Raw genomic sequence first — 27,207 nt, forward strand, 5'->3', positions numbered from 1 at the left:
TGGTGTTTGAAAAGAGAAGATAAACTTGATGCAGTCAGACGCTGGGCAGCCAAGCGTTTATTCCAAGGGGACATCTAGGACTGTTAAAGTTTATTTTGTTCACATTTATGAATTCATAAAGATACTGCATAAAAGTTACATTGTTTGCTTGTAAATCACGTTTAATTGTCAAAATAAATTGCTTTCATAGCCTCAGAGTTGTTTGTTTATGTGTTTTGTGTAAATAAGTACCCTGACTGACAGAGCAAATGCAACACCAAGAAGGAGTGGTTCGAAAGGGGTGAAAGTTGGGGGAAAAACAGAGACGGCACGGACGAATAATTGATGTTTATTTCAAACCGATATGCAGGTTACACAATGCGCACGGCATCGGCTCAGTAGGATGTAGGACCACCGCGAGCGGCGATGCACGCAGAAACACGTCGAGGTACGGAGTCAATGAGAGTGCGGATGGTGTCCTGAGGGATGGTTCTCCATTCTCTGTCAACCATTTGCCACAGCTGGTCGTCCGTACGAGGCTGGGGCAGAGTTTGCAAACGGCGTCCAATGAGATCCCACACGTGTTCGATTGGTGAGAGATCCGGAGAGTACGCTGGCCACGGAAGCATCTGTACACCTCGTAGAGCCTGTTGGGAGATGCGAGCAGTGTGTGGGCGGGCATTATCCTGCTGAAACAGAGCATTGGGCAGCCCCTGAAGGTACGGGAGTGCCACCGGCCGCAGCACATGCTGCACGTAGCGGTGGGCATTTAACGTGCCTTGAATACGCACTAGAGGTGACGTGGAATCATACGCAATAGCGCCCCAAACCATGATGCCGCGTTGTCTAGCGGTAGGGCGCTCCACAGTTACTGCCGGATTTGACCTTTCTCCACGCCGACGCCACACTCCTCTGCGGTGACTATCACTGACAGAACAGAAGCGTGACTCATCGGAGAACACGACGTTCCGCCATTCCCTCATCCAAGTCGCTCTAGCCCGGCACCATGCCAGGCGTCCACGTCTATGCTGTGGAGTCAATGGTAGTCTTCTGAGCGGACGCCGGGAGTGCAGGCCTCCTTCAACCAATCGACGGGAAATTGTTCTGGTCGATATTGGAACAGCCAGGGTGTCTTGCACATGCTGAAGAATGGCGGTTGACGTGGCGTGCGGGGCTGCCACCGCTTGGCGGCGGATGCGCCAATCCTCGCGTGCTGACGTCACTCGGGCTGCGCCTGGACCCCTCGCACGTGCCACATGTCCCTGCGCCAACCATCTTCGCCACAGGCGCTGCACCGTGGACACATCCCTATGGGTATCGGCTGCGATTTGACGAAGCGACCAACCTGCCCTTCTCAGCCCGATCACCATACCCCTCGTAAAGTCGTCTGTCTGCTGGAAATGCCTCCGTTGACGGTGGCCTGGCATTCTTAGCTATACACGTGTCCTGTGGCACACGACAACACGTTCTACAATGACTGTCGGCTGAGAAATCACGGTACGGAGTGGGCCATTCGCCAACGCCGTGTCCCATTTATCGTTCGCTACGTGCGCAGCACAGCGGCGCATTTCACATCATGAGCATACCTCAGTGACGTCAGTCTACCCTGCAATTGGCATAAAGTTCTGACCACTCATTCTTGGTGTTGCATTTGCTCTGTCAGTCAGTGTATTATAATACAATAAATGCTAAATAGTCCGTTGTAATTTTATACTCAATAATTATTCATTGTATATAATAATTCAAGACAATATTCAACTATTTCAAAATACATATAATAATACAAAAAATTTCACAAACCATTATGTACATTTCCTCTGGACATCAACTTGAGTTTCTATGACCAAGTGGTACCTCGTGTTCAATCAACCAAATTTCTAGGACTTTGCATAGATGAGTCGCTAACTTGGGAGAATCACATCACAATGCTGTGTGACAGAATAACTCCTGCTATTGGTGTACTCAGCCGATTAAAATACAAAGTTTCTCGTGGACTGTTGAAGAGTATTTATCATGCACTAATTGAAAGCCACCTGAATTATATGATTCATATCTGGGCATGTTGCAGTAAAGAACAATTTGAAAAGATCAGTATCTTACAGAAAAGAGCACTGAAAATACTCTTCAACTTACCCACCTTAACACCAACCATACAGGTCTACCAGTATTGTAATGTGCTGTCACTAGATGGTCTTCGTAAAAAAGCTTCAGCTATTATGTTGTATAAATTGAAAAATGGACAAACTCATTCGAACACACTTTGCAACTTGAATTCTGACATACATTCATACAGTACAAGAGGATCTACTAAAATTCACTGTAAATCATTGAAGTCTACTAAGTATGGCACTAATTCTTTATGGCATTTTTCTGTAAAGTTTTTCAATAGCCTTCCTGAGCATATTCGAGAAGCCGCTAACTTACCCATCTTTAAAACCAAGCTTGTTAATTTTCTAAAAGTAAAAATGCCAAGCCTATAGAGTACTGATTTAGTATACTATATCACTGCTGTTCATATTTGGTTTCTATCACTAGGATACCTTAATATTATTTTTATTATTCTTCACTGTACAGTATATTATACTTTTGTCCTAGAAGCTGATGTTCTAAAATCTCATCTTTATTGCCAAATGTAATTAATATTATAATTATTAATTGTACAGTATATTATATTTTTGTCCTAGAAGCTGATGTTCTCAAATCTCATCTTTGTTGCCAAATGTAATTATTTGTACTGCACCATTATGAGGCTTGGCTCAGGTGCCTCTTTTGAAATAAATAAAAAAAAATAAAAAAATAAAAATGAATATTTCCAAAATTATCAACATTTGTCAGTACTTTTTATATGCAATATTTAGGTCTTATATTGATATACCTATTGCGAGAAAACGTGACGTGATATGTTGAAGCGGACAACAGATTCGTGTTCAGAGACCCAAAATTAGTTAAGATCACCTATCACACCTCTTGGCGCAAAAGGAAAGTTTGAAAATGCTGGGTTGTGTAATTAATGAATGGCAGATGAAATGACATTGGAGAGTGTTGCTGGAGTGAAATGACAGGGAAAACCGGAGTACCCGGAGAAAAACCTGTCCCGCCTCCGCTTTGTCCAGCAGAAATCTCACATGGAGTGACCGGGATTTGAACCATGGAACCCAGCGGTGAGAGGCCGGCGCGCTGCCGCCTGAACCAAGCAAATATACAAGTGTAAATGTACATACACGTATATGATAAACATATTTTAATTTTATAATAAACTCTCCAAAATCTCTAAAAGTAATAAAATAAAAATTAATGTACTTTGGAGCTTGCGACAGAGTATGACAGTTACTCATCCAATGAACTATGTCTACGTCCACGTGCAAATACAAGTTGCTCACCTATTTGTTTACATCAGGATTAACCGCTCGTGAAAAATAGCAAGTCCGCCTCTGTGGTGTAGTGGTTAGTGCGATTAGCTGCCACCTCCGGAGGCCCGGGTTCGATTCCCGGCTCTGCCGCGAAATTTGAAAAGTGGTACCAGGGCTGGAATGGGGTCCACTCAGCCTCGGGAGATCAACTGAGTAGAGGGGGGTTCGATTCCCATCTCAGCCATCCTAGAAGTGTTTTTCCGTGGTTTCCCACTTCTCCTCCAGGAAAATGCCGGGATGGTACCTAACTTAAGGTCACGGCCGCTCCCTTCCCTCTTCCTTGTCTATCCCTTCCAATCTTCCCATCCCCCACACGCCCCCTGTTCAGCATAGCAGGTGAGGCCACCTGGGCGGCGTACTGGTCCTCCTTCCCAGTTGTATACCTCCGACCCAAAGTCTCACACTCCGGGACACTGCCCTAGAGGCGGTAGAGGTGGGATCCCTTGCTGAGTCCGAGGGAAAAGCCAACCTTGGAGGGTAAACGGATTAAGAAAGATAGAAGATAAATAGCATAGCGACGGTGTGGATTGTTGACTACCTAGCGATATTTTTCCACTCGGACGTGTAGCATACGGGCAGTTGAGTGTTACGAATAACACAGGCAAAATTGTACATTGACGTACTGTATTAAACCAACGAAAATATACTACCTAATGTACAGGTTTCGTGCTCTAGTTCGTAACGATGTACATGGTATTTTTAACATAGCCACGTGTGCTGTGTTGCCAAATATAACACAATTAATGTTATTTATTTATTTATATCGTCATCCTATCGTATAGTTCACTCAATTTCCTCGTTAACGACCGGCGACTCAAACGTTAAGCAGTACCACACTCCGACAGTAACGAGATTTTTGAATGTCTACACTCGCCTCTGCTGTGACCAATAGCAGATGGCTCTTGACCAATAGTTTGCTTGCTTTGCCAGTGACAGTCCACGCGGAATACTTCAAAAGCGTGCCAGTACTGGAGCCTGTTCGCTCGTCAGGTCTCCAGTGTTGCACAGCTGTACGCAGTTCTGTCCAGTCTCACCGTTTGCCCTCAGAGGCGAAGTAATTAAAACGGAGAGTTGACAACGCTGTGTCTCGAGGTGGGGAAATCCTGGCACCCCGCGGACAAGGAATGTAAACACAACCGGCCAGCTGGGCTTCAAAAATTGTCGGTCGTTAACAAGAAAACTGCAAGAACTACACCACAGTTTTTTTTTTTTTTTTAATATCTGCTCGCAGTGGTCAGCTGACAGTCAACTGTATGGCTGCATCTCATGAACTTTACATCAGCCACCAGCTATTGCACGGCTCATCTCCAAGTGTATTCTCAACACTTAACACCGTTTTCACTTTTGGAATGTGCACTATTGTAGCTCAGCTACCTGACTGCAAACTTCGAACAGAATCGGAGAGTAATATTGTAAGTGCATCAATGCAATTTCAGCTGGTCAGTAATCTGTGAAACAAATATTGCAGACTTTTCAGATAACACAACTGTAAAAATTATAAAATTAAATTTCTTAAATACAGTGTGCGGCAAGAAAGCAGTACTGAAATTACGAATATGCTCTGAACATCAAACTGAATGTCATGAGAACCCTGTCACTGCAGCGAAAATGGATGTAGAAAGATGGAGCTACAGGCCACAACGTCAAGGGGGATCACGTGCCTTTCTGCAAAAACACTTTGGGGATCGTTTAATTTCCCGTACCCCTCACACTCTCCAGAAATCACGCCCTTAAATGCCTACATATGGCGCATGCTGAAAGAATCGGTTTTCCGATCAGATGACCACCGAGGAATGTATCCGAATTACGAAAGAAGATACATCCTTTGTGTGTGTGTGTGTGTGTGTGTGTGTGTGTGTGTGTGTGTGTGTGTGTGTGTGTGTGTGTGTGTGTGTGTTTCCTTGCGGCAACCTGCGTTCATCAGCTTGCTCGACAATCTACAGGACCGTCATGAACGATGCATGAGATACGACGGTGCACATTTTGAACACATGCTGTACCGACAGATAGATACGGGTGCTGCCGTCATCGCCTTGCATGTTACAATGATGTACTTTGATGTTTAGAGCATGTTTCTCATTTCAGTAGTGTTTGTTTTTCCGCATGCTATACTTGATCCTCAGTGTTTAAGAAGCTATGTTTATTTCTGTGTTACGAATGTTGTATTGTTGTAATTTTCCCTTCCCAACTCATTGTCTCATTTCGACTTTTGTACGTTAAGATAGGAGCTTAACTGAAGCGGCAGTAATTAAATAAAACAGCGAGGGGCACACAAGCGTACAGAGGTTGGGAAATACTGTATTGGATGATTAACATTCTGATATGGGCGTCGTTAGGGCAGGGGAGAGAGGTGGGATATATCGCACCCAATAAATTTCTGTGCCATGTCTCATGTCAATGTTTAATTTCTTATATAAGGGACGTGATAGTTGAGTGGCATCACCAATGGTAAATGTAGTTTGGATGAATTACATTAATAAAGCAGACCTTCCTATATCGAACCAGGGGGTAAGACTCGCTCTTGGTGACTTCTGATGACTTCTTTCCAGTAACAGGGGACTTTCAAAAGGCAGTATCAAGTGACAAGTTGAGACAATGCTGAACCAACGCCCTGACCTTGTTTTTCAATCAAATATGTATTATGTAGACTTGATATGGGCTTTTGGGCTTATGCCGTGTCATGAAAACAAGGTGAAATTCTTTACGTTTCGCAGAGAACTTTGCTCCTCTTCTTCAGAAGAAAATCTCGACTGTTCACGAGGAAGGCTTCTACAATAATGAAGGTTTGTATTTACAGTACGCGAACCTTTTCTTGATACCAGGTTTTACGGGGGTGAGGAGTAAGGAGGGAGCTCTCCCGGTTCCGGTAATAACACTGCCAACTGAATAGAAATGAAATCTGAACTGAGTCGATAATATGATCGACCTATATGAATTTTCTAAACTTGTATTATCTTAAACCAACAACTGTGTCACACACACATTGTATAACATTTCTCGAAGCGATCTTGTTCCTAGCATGAATTCTATAGTTTGGCTTTGCTGTGTAAACTACAACAGTACTAGTACGTAAAGTGTACGTCAGATGGCTCACGGCGATACATAAGCGATTCATGGTTTGTGTATCAAAGGTTGCCAATACGAATCTCGAAGATAACCGAGGTCTACCAATTCAGCACTAGGGAACTCTGGTATCAAGAAAAGGTCCACGTACTATAGACGTTAATAGAAGTGGAAGTGCTACGTTCACTCGTCACCAGATGGCTCACCGTATGCGGTACAGCGCTAGGATTCGAAACGAAAGCTGACGACACTATCTGAATCGGTCTGGGAGTGGGGGAGGGGGAGACGGGTATAACTGATGTACACATAATGAAAGCATGACACTGACTGGAAAACACGGAAACGAAATTACGATAGCGAAAGTAGTTAAGTGATACGTGGTTGCCAGCCATTAAGGATTTACGTAGGTAGTTCTCTTCCTTGTTCTTTCACTATCGTTATTTCGTTTCGGTGTTTTCCAATTTCGTATGTTCCTCATCACCAGATGTTTCATTCCAGACTTGTGTCAGTGTCATGCTTTCATTATGTGTACACCAGTTATAACCCCACTCCCAGACCGATTCTGATTGTGCCGTCAGCTTCCGCTTCGACAAGACCGACTACAATATCTCACGTCGTAATGAAGTTATTTAGATGACTCCTTAACCTTGATCAGTCAACAGCTGATCCCCCTATGATGTCCACCATTATAGTTTTTATATTAGGGTCTGAGATATTGTAATCGGTCTTGGCTTCGAATGCTAACAACGTACGGTCAGCCATCTGGTGACGAATGAACGTACCACTTTCACTTCTATTACTAATGTATAAATTCAAACCCTCGTTATTGTAGACTCTTTCCTCGTGAACAGTCAAGATTTTCTTCTGAAGGCCCGGAGCAAATTTCTCTGCAGAACGTAAAGAGTTCACCTTGTTTTCTTGTCACGGCAAAAGCTCATATCATGTCTATAAGTACAGGCCGTGAAAGCATCAATGTTAACAAATATGTATTATGTTCAGATTAATCAATATATTTTATACACATTCAAGCTTGACTGTGTTTAACATATGCAGGCGATGAAATTAAATTATGGTTTCCTTCTCGGAGCTTAATTTTTAATCAGTATATTTTATGTTTATCTTTACAGCTAGAAAAATCGAGTTTGTAGAACCGGTATGGTACACCTAAATAATGTACTTGTATGCTTGTGAATTATAGCCTTTTGCAGATCATATTTTCTTAAATTTACTTTTATACATAAGAACTATACGTTGCAGTTAAAAGCTTTCACTTGTAACATTTAGGATGTTTCCCCGCACCGCATAGTTAATACCAACGACGCTGGTAGTTGCTGCGGAGCTCTAGATGTCCTTTACATTGACTTGTAACAACCATGTCCAATTTTTGCATTATACTATGTTCATCCTATTGTAAACCTGCGTTGGTACCTAATATACAGGTACCAATAATCTCTTTCTCAATCCTGGCCTCTGTTAATTAAAAATATACTCATCAGTACAGTTATTGCAGTCACACTATCTACTGAACACGTTATAAACAATCAACAACAACAGTTTCCGCATACCAGAGGTACTATCGAGCTATTTTCCGCTTTCCTATCCCTCTCAAGCCACGTACTGGCCTTCTGTTGTATACTAGAGCGAGAGGACCAAAGGATTATTTTTGTAAATGATGACTAATTAGTTTAGAGAGAGATGAGATCCAGTGTATCAAATAACATGTGTTTCTACCTCTGGCAAGGACCAAAATCAACAACTTACTGATGACACTCAACTGAACTCTGGGTTACAGGTAGACTGGAGACATTGGGTGTCCTCCAAGATACAGATCATGATCCAGAGGTACGGCCGGGACTCTTCCAGGGGGACATGGCAATAGACAATGAGGTAAATAAAATATCTATCCTTGGTGTTACTAAGATCCAACACTGGTACATAAAGCAAATTAAATTCACAAGTATCAACCTGAGCATGCTGGTCCTTAGTATAGAAAAATAGTATGATATATACGTATGTTAAGTCCAGACGTTACCCTCATCCCCAGCCGGGACATCAAATACAATGCCGGAAAATGGAATTCCAACACCAAGAAGACATTCGTTTAGAGGAATGCAATTTAGGCTAAGCAATTGTCTAGGTAACATATTTATTTTATTAAAGTTTCCAGGTTTCAGGTTCAAGTATGAGTGCGAAGACATGACATCGCGGTACATTAATAACCGCTGTAGTCACCACGATTTTGAATGGAAACATGCAGACGTACATGCATTATGTTGTACAGGTGCCGTATTTCATCGTGTGTGATTGAGTTCCACGTCTGTTACACTTGGTCAGTCAAATCAGCAACGGTTAATGCTGGTATTGGATGACGCTGGATTTGTCGTCCTATAATGTTCCATACGTGCTCAATGGGCGAAAGGTCTGGCGAACTCGCAGGCCAAGGCAACTGGGTGACAATCTGTAGCCTACAGCACGTTGGGCGACAGCAGTGGTATGAGGACGAGCGTCATCCTGTTGTAAAACACCCCCTTGAATACTACGAATGAATGGCAGCACAACGGTGCAGTCACCAGTCTGACGTAAAAATCCTCTGTCAAGGTTCTTGGGATAAATACGAGAGTGCTCCTGCTGTCAAAGTAAATTGCTCCCCAGATCAAAACTCCTGATGTAGGTCCAGTGTGTCAAAGATGCAGACAGCTTGGTTCCAAGCGCTAACATGACCTTCTTCTTACCAACCTACGGCTATCACTAGCACAAAGACAGAAACGGATCTCATCTGAGAACTCAACAGATCTCCAATCCGCTCTCCAATGTACTCTAGCTTGACACCACTGAAGTCGCAGTTGGTAGTGATTCAGAGTTAGTGGCATTAACGCTGCAGGATTTCTGGCTCTGAGCTGTCCCTCAAGTAGTCGATTTGTTACAGTTCGCTATGTCGCTCTGGTGCCAACTGAAACTCTAATTGCCCCTGCAGATACAGTACGATCCACCACAGCCATGCGGCCAATACGGTGGTTTTCGCTCTCCGCAGTGGCCCGCGTGCAACCGGACCCAGGTCTTCTTGAAACAGTGCCTTCCCATGACCATTGTTGCCGACACCGATGCACTGTGAATACATCTCTGCCAAGTCTTTCTGTAATATCGTGGAAAGAACATCCACCTTCTCGTAGCCCTATTACACGGTCTCATTTAAATTCAGTAAGCTGTTGATACTGCCCTCGTCATCTCTCTGAAGGCATGTTTAACTCACTCCTACCTCACAACATCAACACCACAGGGCGAGTTGGCCTTGCGGTTAGGGGCGCGCAGCTGTGAGCTCGCATCCGGAAGATAGTGGGTTCGAATCCCACTGTCGCAGCCCTAAAGATGGTTTTCCTTGGTTTCCCATTTTCACACCAGGAAAATGCTGGGACTGTACCTTAATTAAGGCCACGGCCGCTTCCTTCCCATTCCTAGGCCTTTCCCGTCCCATCGTCGCCATAAGACATATCTGTGTCGGTGCGACGTAAAGCAAATAGCAACAACAACACCAGACAATGACTAACACTCACGAAGTGTACAGCGCGTATTTAAAGCAAACTTGCTTTGCAAAGTCATAGTGGTGCTACTAACAGCACTCTTCGTCGACACGCACGGTAATTTGAACAGGCGTCATCTTTCAGATCTACAAACACGCCTCCCGAATTTCGTTTATTTATAGTTCATTCCACGTTAAGAATAGACGATTGCTCTTATGTACCTACAAGGAGTGAACACACCCCCTCTGAGACATCCATAATTCCTCGTGATTAAAGGATACTATACCGTACTTTGTAATGTATTGTGAAAGATAGATAAACAGGATGAAGCATTTTTTTTTGCCCGTGAGTTATTAAAATAACTATATAACATTTTATTTTTCATAAATATATTCGACGAGCTCGATAGCTGCAGTCGCTTAAGTGCGGCCAGTATCCAGTATTCGGAAGATAGTAGGTTCGAATTCCACTGTCGGCAGCCCTGACGATGGTTTTCTGTGGTTTCCCATTTTCACACCACGCAAATGCTGGGGCTGTACCTTAATTAAGGCCACGGCCGCTTCCTTCCCATTCCTTGGCCTTTCCTGTCCCATCGTCGCCATAAGACCTATCTATGTCGGCGCAACGTAAAGCAACTAGCAATAAATAAATAAATAAATAAATAAATAAATAAATAAATAAATAAATAAATAAATAAATAAATAAATAAATAAATAAATACGTAGGGAGGAAGTACAATGGCAGGAACAGTCATCGCTTCGTTGCCTTCCTTCATTTTCTTTCTTCTGTGTTGCTCTGGTACAAGCATCGTGTAGTCCATCACACTGTGAACCGCCGGCAGTTCACTTCTGTAGTGAAGACACCCAGAGTATTTATTTGTTGCGCGTGTGTGTACTTAGGCTTTAAATCAGTGCATACTTGTCTTGTGTTGAGTGAGAGTTGGTTGTACATTGCATAGTATTTGTGTGTGTTCTATTATTTTCGTACTGTACAGAAGTTGTTACTGCAGATTTTGGTGTTGTGGTGTGCAGCGATACGTCATGGCATAACTTGTACTGATAAAAATTATTTGTGCTTAGTTTTGTTATTTAGCTGTTCTTTCTTAAGCGCATTTTAATTTTAGGGTCCTTTTTTACGGCCACATTTAATTTTTACTCTTGTTTCTGTGAGCGATACGACAGTACAGTAGTATCCCGCGTTGCCCGGGGAATTTTATTAAATGCTATTAAGTGCATCCCTCACCCCTCGAGCCCATAAAAATATTATTTTTCTATTTTATGCCTCAATTTTCCTTACATTTCAATGCTGAGGTTTTTATGTGCCGTAGTTTACCTCTGATTCTGTACAAACCAAAAATAGCTCCTGTGAACCCCCCCCCCCCGGACCTTTTAGTTCATAAAAATAATTTGCACCTTAGTTTCTTCCGCTTCTTATCTTGAACTTAAATATTGAATTTCACAGATTTATGTGCCTCCGTTTTCCCGTGGTGGTGTTGAGCAGAGCCGTTCGATATGGCAACCCTGTTATCATAAGAGCAATACTGTTTTCTTAACATGGAATGAGCTAACTCCTTCTTGGCATCGGGATTTCATTTTCCGCCAGTGTATATTTCTAACAGTGTTCACAGCTTATTACATGACCAGTCATTTAACGCTGGAAACCTTTAAAACCGAGCGAGTTTGCCGTGCGGTCAGGGTCGCGTAGGTGTGAGCTTGTATTCGGGCGATTGTGGGTTCAAATCCCACCTTCGGCAGCCCTGAAGATGACTTTCCGTTCTTTAATGCCCTTTTGCACCTTATGGAGGTGCCGTAAGGGTAACTCGTGAAGGGCTAAAGGAAACTAAAAGACACTAAAGGGCAAAAGGGCATTAAAGCACGGAAAGCCATCTTCAGGGCTGCCGAAGGTGGGATTTGAACCCACAATCGCCCGAATACAAGCTCACACCTTCTCCTTTGAAAAAGGTCAAGAAAGAAGCAGTGTGGGAGACCGGGGCGTCCGAAAATCTGTCTCGATGATTTTACTTTGGGCACAATACGAAGAAATATACACGATTTTTATATGAAAAAGGTATTCCCCTCAATTATAAGCCTTCGCATGAAACTATTATCAAATTTGGCGGATATTCCTGGTATGTCCATTTCTACGCTTTTGAAAGTACAGTCGTCAAAAGCTTGAGATTCCGACTCAAAAAGCTTAGCAGAAAACCAATGCTAATGGAATCTGTGACAGTTGCTGCATCCTGACATACCTAAGTAAGTAATTTACACCATATACCGGCAATTCGAAGTTATGGCAACAGTGTGAGAGGTCTGTTGCTAATGAAGCTGTGGACTGGACACAGTGGCTATGACTCGTGTCTGATCCGAAGCTAAATGAGGACAGGGTCTGGATTTTACAACGTTCTTTTCTTCATCTCACGTACTGTATCAAAAGCGAAACTATACTTACTTCTAAGAGCTCACAGTTTTATTTTCAAGTACTGAAGTAAAGAATTTTGTTTTGAATGATAGATTCAACGAAACCTTTTGTTCTGTCCACTTGTTGGTGAATGAACCAAATGATTTTCTTGGTTTATTTGATGAGAAGCCTAATTTTTACAAATAGTCCTCAATTTTATTCATTTATTACATTGTATCTTGATTTTAAAGTATAAACTCCACCATTGTACTAGATATTTGAATGATAATCATGCTGTCTTGCTTGCTGACGAAACTTCTGTAAGAGGCGGAACATTTATGAATATTAATAAAATGTTGATATTGTATGTATGCATGGTAAGGCATATTTAATTAGAATTTAATCTTACATAATCTAATCTATACCTCAAATATCCCAAAAGGATAAGATGACTGAGAACATACACTAGTAGAAATCCACTGAAGAGCACCAATCCGAAAGGTTTTCGCAGCACAGAATATCTGTGTGTAGACGGAACGTTGATCGTACTTTGAAGTTCACAGCACAACGGCAGCTGTCCAAAGTTACGCGACTGTGTCCGTTATCGAAAATGGTTTGACAACACAAAGAGTTTGGTGTGAGATTCTGTTGTTTGTGGATCTCCTCCTCTTCCCCACAGACCTAGCAGCGTTCACATATATGGCCTCCTCCTCCGTGATTGAATTTTACCCCGCAAGAGCCTCTTTGGCGAATCTCCCGACACGATGCTAGCACCTTCAAATACTACCGGACTGAGTCGTCAACTTGACCTCAGAAGACTACTTACTCAGCCTAACTGCAATGTTAGTCTGAGTAAACTTGATATGCTGCTAAGTTTCAACGTCATATTTTACATTAATCTGTGTCTGTTTTCTTAGATCAGCCTTTAAGGTTGATGGTCCTGCAGATTTCAAGATGTTGGCTCCTCAGCTAGGCCGCTTTCAAACTTGGAAGAAGGTTAGGTGTTTGTACAGTATTCAGAATTAGATTTTACCGCTACTGTCGCGGTTATAAGAGAATACCATATTAGACTTCCCCTAAACTACCATTTCAGTTAGCATGAATCAAATTATTAATAACCTACGTGATAGCGCTTTATTCCTTACCTTTACATTGCGAATTTTATTACATTCCGTTCAACTATTTTCTCGCAACTCAGCAAAAGTCTCAATTATTTACGATTGTCTCTGTTATACGGAAAAAACATGTTAAGACAACAATGATTATAAATCTTATTTTTACATCTTTATTTATGCAGTATTTTTCTATACAACCGCTACTAACGCGGTTTCGAGAGAATGAACGTTTTGACTTTACCCTAAACGACCATTTCAGCAAGCATGAATAATATTATTACAGCCTACGCGAGAGCGCGTTATTTTATTATATTCTGTTCAACTATTTTCTCGGCACTCAGAAAAATCTAAATTTACGATTATCTCTGTTATTATAGCCAGTGCTGAAAAACATGTTAAGACAACAATGATTAGAAATATTATTTTCTACAACTTTATAGTTACATAATGTTTTTCGATAGGAACACTAACTAACGCGATTATACGAGAATGAAATTTTAGACTTACCCTAAAGTACCACATCAGCTAGCATGAATACAATATTACGCAGTAGCGCTTTATTCCTAACCGTTACATTGCCAGTGTTACTACACTCTGTTCAATATTTTCCTGTAGACACTAACTTCTGTGTGTAGATTGTGGATGACTCTCATTCACACTTCAATAAGTTCGCGGTTAATATTTGATACTTTTCGTAAAAGTATGATGTGAACCTCAAGTTCAGATTTAAGTCTTACAGAGTAAAGGATGGCAGCTGTGTTTTTGCAAGGTCGTGACAGTATATATTACATATCAGCAAAAGCCTATTACTTTACACTTCCTGTTTCAGCAAATTCTTGCAAAGCTATTGCACCTTGCGATAAAGCTGCTGCTCGGGTGGGGAATTTTAACTTTTTATTCCTTTGGCTCGAGGGTTGGGTATTTCAATTGTATCCAAGCTCTTAGTGCACAATTAAATCCTTTAGCCTATTAGTATCGTTTAGTGCCCTTATCTGTTTAGTGCCCTTTAGTACTTTCAGTGACATTTAGCCCTTCAGTGCTCTCTAGATTCCTTTAGTGTCCTTTGCCTCTTTAGTGCCCTTACGTTCTTTAGAGGCCTTTAGCCCTTTAGTGCTCTTTAGTGCCATTTTAACGGCCGTAGCCGTGTTGAAACACCGGATCCCGTGAGATCTCCGAAGTTAAGCAACATTGGGCGTGTTCAAGATTTGGATGGGTTGCCACGCGCTGTTGGTGGCGGGTAAGGGAATGGAGGAGCGGAAAGGAACTAGCCACCCTACCGTACGTAAACTCCGGCTCAGGCAAACCTCTGCGGAGGTTCGAACCTGCCTTCGGGCAGAATACTCCCTTACCTAGTGCCCTTTTGCCCATGAGTGCATTTTAGCCCTTTAATGTTCTTTAGTGTCCTTTAGCCCTCAACGCATTACCCTTACGGCACTTCCATAGTTCCATAAGAGCAATGTATAGTCGCCATCTTGTTCATAAGTAGTAGCTCAGCTCCGAGGCCCTAAGGTAGGTCTCTAAAATTAGTCCTATATGAGCAATACATATGTATAAGACCTTACACCACTTTCCTAGTCCCATAAAATAAATGTATAGCTGTTATCAGATTCAGAATTCCAAAGTCATCTCCGAGTCACTGAGGTAGCCCTGTACCGGGTCTCATAAGAACAATGTATAGCCACCATAATGCTTAGTATATGGGTTAGGTTCAGCCTAGGAACGAATCCATGCCTCTAAGGTTATGCTTGCACGGTTAGCACGAACATTGAACTTTGGCCTTGAGCCCCCTTCTAGCAGCAGAATTAGCGGAATCGAATCCTTAAACTCAAGCTCAGAAAGCAAGTCTGCGGGGTTAGATAAGGAGAGCCTGTGAGGTTAGGGTTAGCCAAGGAGTTGAACTCACAATTACAAGTTGTGAACCCTTAAGGTAGTGCTCCAGAGTTAGCCTCGTAAGAGTAATATATATTGCAACGATCTTGCGTAGTAGCCCATGCATCCGCTCCAAAAAATTAGTCCGATAAAGTCAATAGGTCCCAAGTTACAAGTTGTGAGCCCCTCGGGTAGATATCTAGAGTTAGGCTCATAAGAATAGTCTATAGCAGCCATCTTGTCTAGTATCCCTTGCACCAGTTCCCAAAAGTTAGGCCGATAAAATTAATAGGTCCTAAGTTACAAGTTGTGGGCCCCTGAGAGAGCTCTCTAGAGTTAGGCCCATAAGAATAATGAATAACGGCCATCTTGCCTAGCGCAGCGATTAGGTGAAGTCTGTAAGGTTAATCTTGCACTCTTATGCGATTGGCTTCAGTGGGCATTGAACTTGGGTCTGTAAAGTTAACGCCTCTGTGGGGTTAAGCCTGGAGTCGAATCCGAGCCTGTAAGGTTAAGCTTGCATTCTTATGCGGTTAGCCCGGAGTTGAACTTCAAGTGTTAGGTTACGCTTTCACTCTTGTACATCGAACTTGGGTTTGTAAGGTTGGCGTCCCTGTGAGGTTAAGCCTGGAGTCGAATCGAAGCCTATTGCTTTTCCGTGGTTTCCCATTTTCACACCACGAAAATGCCGGGGGTGGACCTTAATTAAGGCCACGGCCACTTACTTCCTACTCCTAGCCCTTTCCTATCCCATCGTGCCATAAGACCAATCTGTGTCGGTGCGACGTAAAGCCAATTTAAAAAGTCCAAGCCTGTGAGGTTAAGCCTACAGACGTGGCCAACCGCCCACATTTCGAATCGTCCGCCAAGTAACGTCATGTGAGGTTAAGCATGCACTTTTAGCCAGTAACATCTTATGCGGTGGAGGTAGCCTCTCAGACGCTGGCGGAGGCGGCTGAACCCATGAAAATACACTACTTGCATCGGTGATGGAGACAATGGGAAGCTGAGTGTTCTCACAGCAGATGTGCCTTTCCAGTGCCACCTTGACGCTGGACACACTCATCGGCAGAACGGTGACTGCAAGTGGAATCAAATCACTTGCAAAATCGATTGTTGGATGTAGACCTGCGTTCACGCGTTGCTCTGTTCATCGTCGAGAGCTTCGCCGGTGATGTCGGAAGAGAGTACATTGGAGATCCGAATGGGGAGCGGTACTATACAGCGATGAAAATGATACGTGTCCGTAGACAGGCGGGGAGTGGAAATAACCACCGTGTGCTGTGCTCTCATCTGTTACTCAGGGTTACACATGTTGGTATGGGAGGCAATAAGCTTCACATCTTACTCCCCTCTGGTATTCATCTAGAGGACAATGATGGGCGTTTCCTATTTATGCTACTTTCTGTTTTCCAGTCATATCTGGACCCTTTGTGGGAAACATTCTTCCAGGTGTCCCCATCCCACAAGGAAAACAAAGCGTGCTCTAAATGATGTGTTATTTTACTCTGGTCTGCTACGTTTGAAGAATGAAGGTATCGGTTAAGAAAATAAAAGGGCTATAAATGGTGATAATATAAAAGACTCCCTAGGGCTTGAAAACCTAGTACTGACATATTCTGATGAGAACAAGCGTTGACCAAGAGACGTCAGGAAAGATGAAACAGAATAGTGTGGCACAGGTAAGTGGAAACAATGCCAGACTTAGCTACTGGACCCTTAGTCACCACCCTTTCCAAGCTGAGAGCCTCCGGAGTTCATTTCTTTTGTACGTGTATTATAATATCACTTATTAAAATACGATTGCAGTTGGGCGAGGCGGCACTAGTGTTTGTTTACCATAGTGGAGAGAGCAGCGGGCATGTCAGTGGACCGAGTACAGCCGTCACACGAGTCTCGTATTATCGACAGAACAAGATGGGTTTTAGAAAATGCCAGACATCGGACCTAAGAAACATTACTTCCTGACTTGGCCGAGTGCAATCGTATTTTAAACACGCCTCAAATTACATATGATTATTTTTTTCATCATGCTGGGTTTACATAGAGCTAAGTTTCAGTATAAAAGAAATACGAATTCTGAGGTTATCTGTGGAATAATTTACTAGTTCGCAATTTTACAGTACAGAAACATTCATATTGCATAATGTTAACAGACATGTATATCTACTATTATACTGACACTTATAATTAAGGTAAAATAAGACTTGAATTTTAAGGTTTAAATATCTCTCCCTACAGGCCTACCAGTACTGGAGAGTTGGTCTTCGCTGGGATGTTTTTCCAGAGCGGCTATGGAAGAACAGAACTGTGCCATACGTAATCAGTCCGCTGTATGGTGAGTTCTTCTCTAGCCCTAAAACTCGATACATGAAGCAGTTTCAAACAAGCCGCAATATAACATTTCTAGTCACGTTCATTTCAATTCATTTCGAAGGAACAATGAAATAACCTTGCCTCTAGACACGTCGCGATAGATTCTTCCTCTTACAGACGAAGGAAAATAAGCAGGAAAGAAGTCAGACCAGATCACCACTGATGGAGGAGTGGTGAGGAGAGCCAACACTGTCCAGAAATAGAAAAGATCTTATGAAGAACATCGTACCTATTCCATTCTTCACACGATCCATTATGTTCAATTTATCGTTCACAGAGTACGCTTTTAATTTTTGTGGCATCATAGCATCTGCACCAAATTCAAGACTTAAATTGGAAATTGTCTTAAAAAATTACAAACCAACACGGTTACTTGTTTTGTGAGTGCGGATGCAGGCAAAAAAATGTAAGTTGTTAAGAAGTACGGGGTAAGTTCATCTTAGCTTCCTCCTGTGTACACAAAAGTTTGGCCAATATTGTTCACGTCCCGTTGTTTCTGTGGTACGCAGTTCCTAAAGGACCAAGGGCCAAGGGGAATGTTTTCATTCCCCTTCCCGAAGGGAAGGGGCGGGCCACCTAGAAGGTTACGCCTTCTCTCTGGCCAGGAGATTTGGCGGGGTTTGGGGATTTGTAATGTTGGAAGGAAAAGAGGGGGAGCTTTTGATTTGGGGATTTGGAGATGGGGCCTTTTGGCTAAGTGGTGTAGTTCTGCTCTCTTGCTTTTTATTGGTTTTATTTTGTTACAATGGTTTTTATACATACATAGGTTGCTTACAAGTTACATGGAAAGTAGTAAACTATTGTTAAGTGCGGATGTTAGGAAGGAATAGAGGGATGATCTGTTGATAGAAAGAGGTGATATTGGCTAGGGATGTGAGTAGCAGTAGAAGGAGGTGGGAGTTATTCTGTGTGATAGGTAGGGAGGAGAGACGGGAGTGATTCTGAGATGGGTTAGGGCGGGTGGGTTGTTGAGGGGGAGAGCGGGATGGTTCCACCCGGTGTTGCTTCCCGAAGAGCTGGATCCCCTGCTGTATGAGCCTTTGCGCGTCTTCGGGTTGCTGGAAAAGGAGCCGCACCATGTAGGTGGGCCCGGCTGTGTTGTGGATCCTGGATGCTTTTTTGAGGTTAAGTCCTGAGCGTCGTATCTCTTGTGAGATGATTCCAGATGCTATGGTTGGATGAATTCCTCTGACGACGCAGCTGGCGTTGGGCTGGGACGATGGTGATGGCGGTGGCGAATTTTTTTTCCGTTGGACTCGGGCGGTGGCGGGATTGTTCCGTTGGACTCGGGAGCTGGAGGTGGTGATGGCGTTTGTCTTGCTGTTTCTGTAGGCATGTAGTCTTATTCTTCAATTAGTGGTCTGAATGGGCTAGGGTGGGTAGGGGGTGAGGGAGACATCATTATAGGGGAGGAGTGGGTCATTACTGAGGTGGTTATAGGAGTATTGAGGGATGTGTGGGTGGGAGTAGTAACCATGGTGGTAGTGATGGTGGTAATGGTAGTGGTGAGTGGGTAGGTTATCGGGTGGGGTGGGGTGGTAGGGGTGTATGGAGGAGGTGGCCTTGTTGTTGGTTGCTGAAACTGTCGGGGTGGCTTGGCTCCCGGGTCCGGTCCCAAGTCGTTTACCATATGGGGCGGACATGGTTCAGCGAAGCGTGGTATTCCGTTTATGCATATGCCCCATCTTATGGCCTTTTGTACTGCTTCTTCTGTGGCGAGGTGTATGAGGACTCGGTCGGTGGGTATGCAGTTGACTTAGGTTGGCTTAGGTTTGTTACAGGTACACCTTCGTTCTTGAGGTACTTCAGTAGGGCTGCATCAGTGAAGGAGAGATATACGCCTGGTAGTACACAGTTAGGCATGGTGGGGGAGGCCGACTTCCAGTTTGGTGTCTGGCCTGACTATGTTTTATTGGCACTGCTAGGGTACGAAGATAGAGATGTAGTGTTTCCTAGCCGTAGTAAAAGCGGCGTAGATCGTTTCTCGAGTTTGGAGAGGCGACCCAGTTCCTAAAACTTCATCCATTCATACCTTGAAGTTCTGTTTAGCGCTGAGTCGGTCACAGTTACAGATTGTAATGCAGATTCCCTCTTTGTATGCAGTTCGTTACTACATTTAAAAAGAAAAGATTTTCATTGAATATTTTTTCAGAGATATACTTTGTACCGCGTTCAATCCAAATCCGCGATGAATCGGTCCGCTTTTAACCGGGATTCCACTGTATTAGTACAAATAAGATGGTCTTTGTTTGTTCGTTCCGGGTAGGCTAGAAAACTAACGAATCAACTGAGCTGAAACTTGGTAAGAACATACTGTAGCTTGAAGTCCCGAGTCACTCGAGGGATACTTTTCATTTTGACATATTTCGCCATTTCGAACTAGTGGGAGTATGTCAAAATTTGCACAATTTTTGTCCTACGTCAACCAAAATAACGGGTAAACAGTTGGCCGTATCGAAAAATGAAGTGCACCATGTAGTATTGAAATTAAATTTTCTTCAAGAAGCATCCTATACATTTTCTTCGTAACTAATGGTTTTCGAGAAAAGTTAGCTTTATTGTGTTTTTGGCTGTGGTCGCCTTCACTAATGAACATGTTACTTATAGACATGCTATAGGCTTTTGGGCTTATGACGTGTCAAGAAAATAAGGTGAAATTCTTTACGTTTCGCAGAAAATTTTACACTGCGTCATCTGAAGGAAATCTCGACTGTTCACGAGGATGGCTTCTCAAGAAATGAGGTTTGAATTTAGACGTTGCGTAATAGAAGTGGAAGTGGTACGTTCATTCGTCACCAGATGGCTCACCGGACGCGATACAGTGCTAGCGTTCGAAGCGGAAGCTGACGGAACCATCAGAATCAGTCTGGACGGAGTCACATGACAACAGGAGTACACACATATGAAAGTATGACATAGATACAAGACTGGAATGAAACATCTGGCGATGAGGAAAATACGAATTTGGAAAACACCGAAACGAACAATAGTGAAGGGACAGGGTAGGGGAACTACCTACGTAAATCCTTAATGGCTGGCAACCACGCATTACTTAATTGATAGCCAGTGTCCATGTTGAAATTGTTAGGATTTCTACGCATTTCCACAGCTTCCCGTATAATCCTGGACCTGTAGTGTCCAGTGTGGGTAAGAGCTCAAGCATCTTGGAACATGACATCATGACCCGACGATAGAGCATGCTCAACTATTGCTGATTTGTCTGGCTGGTTAAGACGAATATTTCGTTCATGTACCTTGATACGAGTGCCAATGGACTGGCATGCTTGGCTACTGTATACCTTGCCGCAAGTACAGGAAATTGCGTATACCGCGGCATGTAAAAGTGGGGACAATTTGTCCTTGTTTTTACCCAGACTGTGAGCAAGTTTAGTGATGGTGCCAAACGTGGTTTTTATATTGTGTTTGCGGAGCACCTTAGCAGTTCGATCGGCGGTGTTGTGAATGTAAGGCAGGTACGCAGTTCTCTTCACTTCTTCCTTCTGTGAGCTTTGCTTGGTCGTTTCTCTGGGATGTAGGGCTCTATGAATCTGCAAATCGCTGTAACCATTACCCTTGAACGGGACTTTGAGTGTGTCCATCTCCACCTGGATATTTGATGGCTCACAAATTCGTCTCCCCCCTTGGTGAGTTTCGTGAGAATGCCTTGTTTTTGTGCTGGATGGTGGTGAGAATCTGCAAGAAGATAGCGATTTGTGTGGGTAGGCTTACGACAGACGGTATGCCCTAAGGAGCCGTCCGGTTTCTTTTTTAGTAGAACATCCAAGAAAGGAAGGCATCCGTCCATCTCCATAGTGAATTTAATTGAAGGATGTTGCTGATTTAGGTGGTTTAGAAATAGATGAAGTTTTTCAGGACCGTCTGTCCAGACCACAAATGAATCATCAATATACCTCAACCAAATCTTAGGTTTGACGGGCGCTGAAGCAATAGCCTCCTCCTCAAAATGCTCCATAAAGAAATTAGCCACTACGGGCGAAAGTAGACTTCCCATAGCCACTCCGTCCGTCTGTTCGTAAAATTTCCCACTCCACAAGAAATAGCTGGAAGTCGTGCAGTGGTAAAATAGCTTACGAGGGAACACATATATGTGTTACACTCGGATTCGGCTGAAATTTGGTAGGAATATTCGTGGGAGGCAGTAGAATGCTAAGGTGAAAACTGCATGTGTCCAGCGCAAGTTTAAACGCCAAATTTGAACAAATAAATAGTCGTAAAATTAGAAGTTCCGCGGGAGTATCGGGGTGTGGCGGAGAGGTAGGAAGGAGCGAAGCAGCGGACGTGAACCAACCGGGCTGTATCGAGCTGCGCCAGCAGCCAGGCAGCGTATAGTTAGCGCGTTCCCCTTATCTTCCCGATCAGATGTGCAAAACGTAAATATGAAAACAGCACACGAAACAAGTATACAAAGGACGATGTTTGAACAACGATGCCAATAAGGTTTGAAAAATTACAATGAGTAACAAAAGCTCGGGCGTGAATTTTTCAAACCTTATTGGCATCGTTCAAACATCGTCCTTTGTATACTTGTTTCGTGTGCTGTTTTCATATTTACGTTTTGCACATCTGATCGGGACGTTAAGGGGAACGCGCTAACTATACGCTGCCTGGCTGCTGGCGCAGCTCGTTACAGCCTGGTTGGTTCACGTCCGCTGCTTCGCTCCTTCCTACCTCTCCGCCACACCCCGATACTCCCGCGGCACTTCTAATTTTACGACTATTTATTTGTTCAATTTTGGCGTTTAAACTTGCGCTGGGCACATGCAGTTTTCACCTTAACATTCTACTGCCTCCCACGAATATTCCTACCAAATTTCAATCGAATCCGAGTGTAACACATGTATGTGTTCCCTAGTTAGTAACGTCCTCAGGGAACAGATGTTCATGAGAGACATGACCGAGTCAACTGGCACTTTAGTGAGCAAGGACTCCACATCGAAACTCACCAAAAGTGCATTAGGTTGAAGGCTTATAGTTGACAACTTGTTGACGAAATACCAAGAGTCCCGAACGTACCTAAGCAAATTGCTTCAGCCACACATAGGACGAACTGAATCATACTTTAAAATGTATAGTGACGTTTAAGAATATTCTACATATACGTGGCACAGTGGGTAATTTCTAGCATCCAGCCGGCCAAAAATAATATTTTCAACCCTTGTCTTTGGTGCGCATTTTCTGTGAGTTGTATTTATAAGACTCTTGGGTACAGTAATTAAGTATTGAAAAGTCGCGCTGTCTGATTATCTATTCTCACCGAAGGCCTAAAGTGGCTCTTCTCCGTTAGAGCATCATATTCTAGCGAGGTGAGCGCGCAGTTATTATTATGTGAGGACTCAGTAAAGACATCAGAATTAAATATTTCTTTAGTTTGCAATGTGATTATATATTATGAAGGTATTTATTTTTATATAGTATGTAGCATTTTCTAAAAATTACTATATTGTTGCCCGAAATATGCACTTAAAATTCAGGTACACGGTGTCCAAGCGCTATCTAATCATACAAATATTTGAGCTGACTTTCAAAATGGATTGCCTTTGATTTCCGCAATGAAAGTCTTTTAGATGAGTTATATATACTTCAATGAATAGAAAACTGTGACTTTTTGCTGCGACCAGGCGCGACCATGAGAGTAATTAATATTTTTCAGAAGCCATGTACTCTGTAACCCGGAGGAATATAAGCGGAACGATGATATTGCGAATGTTGTAATTGAACATTTAGGCTTCGAGGATTGTTCCGAGGATATATCCAAGTCAATAAGGAAATCTGTCAGTATTTTGTGTGCTAAAATTCGATCACGCTGGACAAAATATGGTAGAAAAAGGGACAAATTGCTGAAGTACAATAAAAGTTAGTTCGAACAGAAAATGAGCCATGCAGAAGGACGTGCATCACAACAATGTCAGGATGAGCCTGCCATTAGCCTACTATAGCTCATTCCATGTTAAGGAAACAGTATTGCTCTTATGACAACAGGGTTGCCATAACGAACGGCTCCGCTCAACGCCATCACGGGAAAACGGCGGCACATAAATTTGTGAAATTCAGTATGTAAGTTCAAGACAAAAGGCTGAAGAAACTAAGCTAAAAATTACCTTTATGAACTGAAGGGGACGTGGGGTTCGGTTCGTACAGAATCATAGGTAAACTACGGCACATAAGAAACCTCAGCACTGAAGTATAAGGCAAATTGCGAGAGAAAATAGACACATAATTTTTATGGACTTGAGGGGCGAGTGATGTATTTAATTGCATTTAATAAATTTATCCAGACAATAAAAGCTAGAGAACGGACAAACAGACAGACGCAGTAAATAAATACTGCAGATGACTACAAAAGATCACAGTATTAATGTTAAAGGAATAAATCAGACACGTAGGCTTATCGCATAACTCTCATTCAACACAATACATTTACGCACTGATTTAAAGCCTAAAATACACACGCAATAAATAAATACTGTAGATGACTTCACTACAGAAGTGCAGGGAGGAAACGCGCCTATTGGTTGATATCCAAAGGAAAGTGCTGGCAATACCAATGATGGAAACCGCTAGAAGATTTTTCAGAGAGGCTTCCACTTCTGCGGATATTACTGGAGTAGATATAAATTTAATAAGCATCTACGTGCCATCGTAGAAACTCTTTCGTGTGGGTATGCCATTGATAAAGTAACATTTGACATGTACGCAAAGGTAACTATACAATTGTACTTACAAAAATACAAATCGTACTATATGCCTCTAACTTTGCACAAACTCATGGGTCATGCCACTGTATTATACCTATTGGACATTCCTCCAAGGAAGCCCAGGAGACTAGGAATAAAGATAATAGGAAACTTTCCAGAAAGACACAAATACTGACCTTTTCCATAGGCTGCTTATATCATCGGACCCTTATATTACCAGCTTAGGGAAATCAAGGAGGAGGAAGTTGATTCCGCTTTCACGAGAAGTGCTCAACTTACTGTCTGAGCCTCCTGCATCTGGTTCTGCCGAAGGAGTTAATGAAAGAGACGATAGCGATTCATATGTAACTGCATCTAATGATTAAATTGTTTGGCAAGTACATGTATCCCTGTATCTGATTTTAAACATTCTAAACATCATGTCCCACTATTAACATCTATTTAATTTCTTAAAGCTATAATGAAAAATGATTAAAATTACAAAGATTAATGATTCTATTCCTGGCGTAGTAATTTGTTCTTTGTATTTGATTGACCACACACTTAATTATCTCCAATAATAGCAGTTTCATACTAAGTTTTATGTAAATCGGTCCATTAGTTTCCGAGATACGATTTTTGGCCGGCTAGATTCCTGAAATTACGCACTGCGCGTGGTGAACATTTCATTAGTCTGTTGTCAATGAAAGCAATTACCGACCTTCTGTCCTTAACTACAGTAATTTAGATATACCCTGTATTTAACTCTGCAACAAATTGCAGCTACCAAACAAAATATACCGTATCGTCAGAATCCTAGCCCGACTGGTGGCTTCAAGTCTATGTGGTGTGATACCGTGGTTAGCCGGTTCGAATTCCGTTGGCGGAAGAAATTTTCATCATCAGAATGTTGGTCGACAGGGTAGGAGTGGTGGAGGTTTACAGTTTCTAATCACCAGATTGCGTGCCGAAAGCCTGTATTCACTTCCAAACTTCTCCGCAGTGTTCATATGGAATGAGGGCATATGACGTGGGTGATGGTGATTCGTTCGTCGAACGAGGACATTAAGCCTTGAGCAGACTCCTCGATGTTACTTATTCTAGGCTATGTACCGATACCGGATTTCACATTTTCGCTATTTCATTATCATCACCACCATCATCCCACATCCAAGTCGGCGGGTGGCTATGGCTGGTCCACAGCTCTATAACTCTGCATTCCGACCGACCAACCGAGCAGAGGACCGGTGGCCATGGCTCTACCGTGGTCTTATACTTACACATTCGGGAGACGGATTGGGGTTGATCTCGACCGTTGGCTGTCCTGAGAACGATTTTCCCTGATTTTCCCATTCTCCTTCACTAAGGCGAATTGCGGAACAGTCCTTAGTTATAGACCATGGCTGCCAACCCCTCACCTTCTCCTTACCTCAAATCGCCTTGACCTGAGAGAGGTCGTTACCCTCGAAGAGGCTCTTCCTTCAGCGTACGGAATAATGACTTTCCGCCCATGGACGTAAAATAGAAAAACTTTAACCAGGCGCGCCGACCATGCCCTCGGACACTCCCGGTACTGAAAACCATACAATAATAATAATAATAATAATAATAATAATAATAATAATAATAATAACGTCCGCCTATGTGGTATAGTGGTTAGTGTGATTAGCTGCCACCCCTGGAGGTCCGGGTTCGATTCCCGGCTCTGCCAAGAAATTTGAAAAGTGGTACGAAGGCTAGAACGGGGTTCACTCAGGCTTGGGAGGTCAACTGAATAGAAGGTGGGTTCGATTCCTACCTCAGCCATCCTCGAAGTGATTTTCCGTGGTTTCTCACTTCTCCTGGACAAATACTGGGATGGTACCTAACTTACGGCCACGGTCGCTTCCTTCCCTCTTCCTTGTTTATGTCTTCCAATCTCCCCATACTCCCACAAGGTCCCTGTTCAGCATAGCAGATGAGGCCGCCTGGGCGAGGTACTGGTCCTCCCACCCAGTTGTATCCCCAGACCCAAAGTCTCACGCTCCAGGACACTGCTCTTGAGGTGGTAGAGGTGGAATCCCTCACTGAGTCCGAGGGAAAAACTAACTCTGGAGGTTAAACGAGTATAAAAAGAAAGAAAGAAAGAAAGAAAGAAAGAAAGAAAGAAAGAAAGAAAGAAAGAAATAATAATAATAATAATAATAATAATAATAATAATAATAATAATAATAATAATAATAATAATAAGATACTTTTCTTGGGACGAAGAGATTTTGAGGAGCTCCGACTCTTCTCTGCATGATGCCCCCGATCCCCCAGAATCCGATGATCGGGAGAAACCGGGCTTGGTGTGTCCGGAGCCTGGGGTAGTTGCTGTGATATCCATCATGCCAATGTTGCAAGTTGAATATACATGCAGGGGTGATCATAATGGTCTGTTCACAAGATTACAACTCGATTGCTGAGATCGAGAGGCATCTCTTGATGTCTTCTGGCTAAATTATTTTTTACGGTTGACCGAATATGTAGTCAAAACCGACCCTCCTTTTTTACCCGGGCTTGGGACCGGCAACAGCAACCACTGAACTACTCAGTCCATCCAGTGACTGCTGCAGGCGGAACAAAAGGATCATTAGAAACGAACACCAAAGAGAACTGCACAATTCTAGCTGACTACTTCCGAGATCTCTTCAACTGTGATCCTCCAAAAGAAAGCCTGAACTTCGAAAAGCCCATGCCGAACCCTGATTCACAACCCCCGACAATACAGGAAACAGCAGAGATCATCCGATCACTTAAAAAT

At 42.9% G+C, this 27,207-nt stretch overlaps 1 protein-coding gene across 1 annotated transcript in view; it reads left to right on the plus strand.

Moving 5' to 3' along the window:
• The window catches only part of LOC136867423 (hatching enzyme 1.2), a 103,473-nt gene that overhangs the window by 45,859 nt on the left and 30,407 nt on the right, over positions 1-27,207 (plus strand). Inside the window, exons 3-4 of the mRNA XM_067144629.2 lie at positions 8,245-8,339; positions 17,593-17,689. Of these exons, the coding sequence (XP_067000730.2) occupies positions 8,245-8,339; positions 17,593-17,689 (192 nt within the window). The remainder of the gene's footprint in view (positions 1-8,244; positions 8,340-17,592; positions 17,690-27,207) is intronic.

The sequence above is a fragment of the Anabrus simplex genome, chromosome 1 (genome assembly GCF_040414725.1).
Source record: "Anabrus simplex isolate iqAnaSimp1 chromosome 1, ASM4041472v1, whole genome shotgun sequence".
Lineage (NCBI taxonomy): Eukaryota > Metazoa > Arthropoda > Insecta > Orthoptera > Tettigoniidae > Anabrus > Anabrus simplex.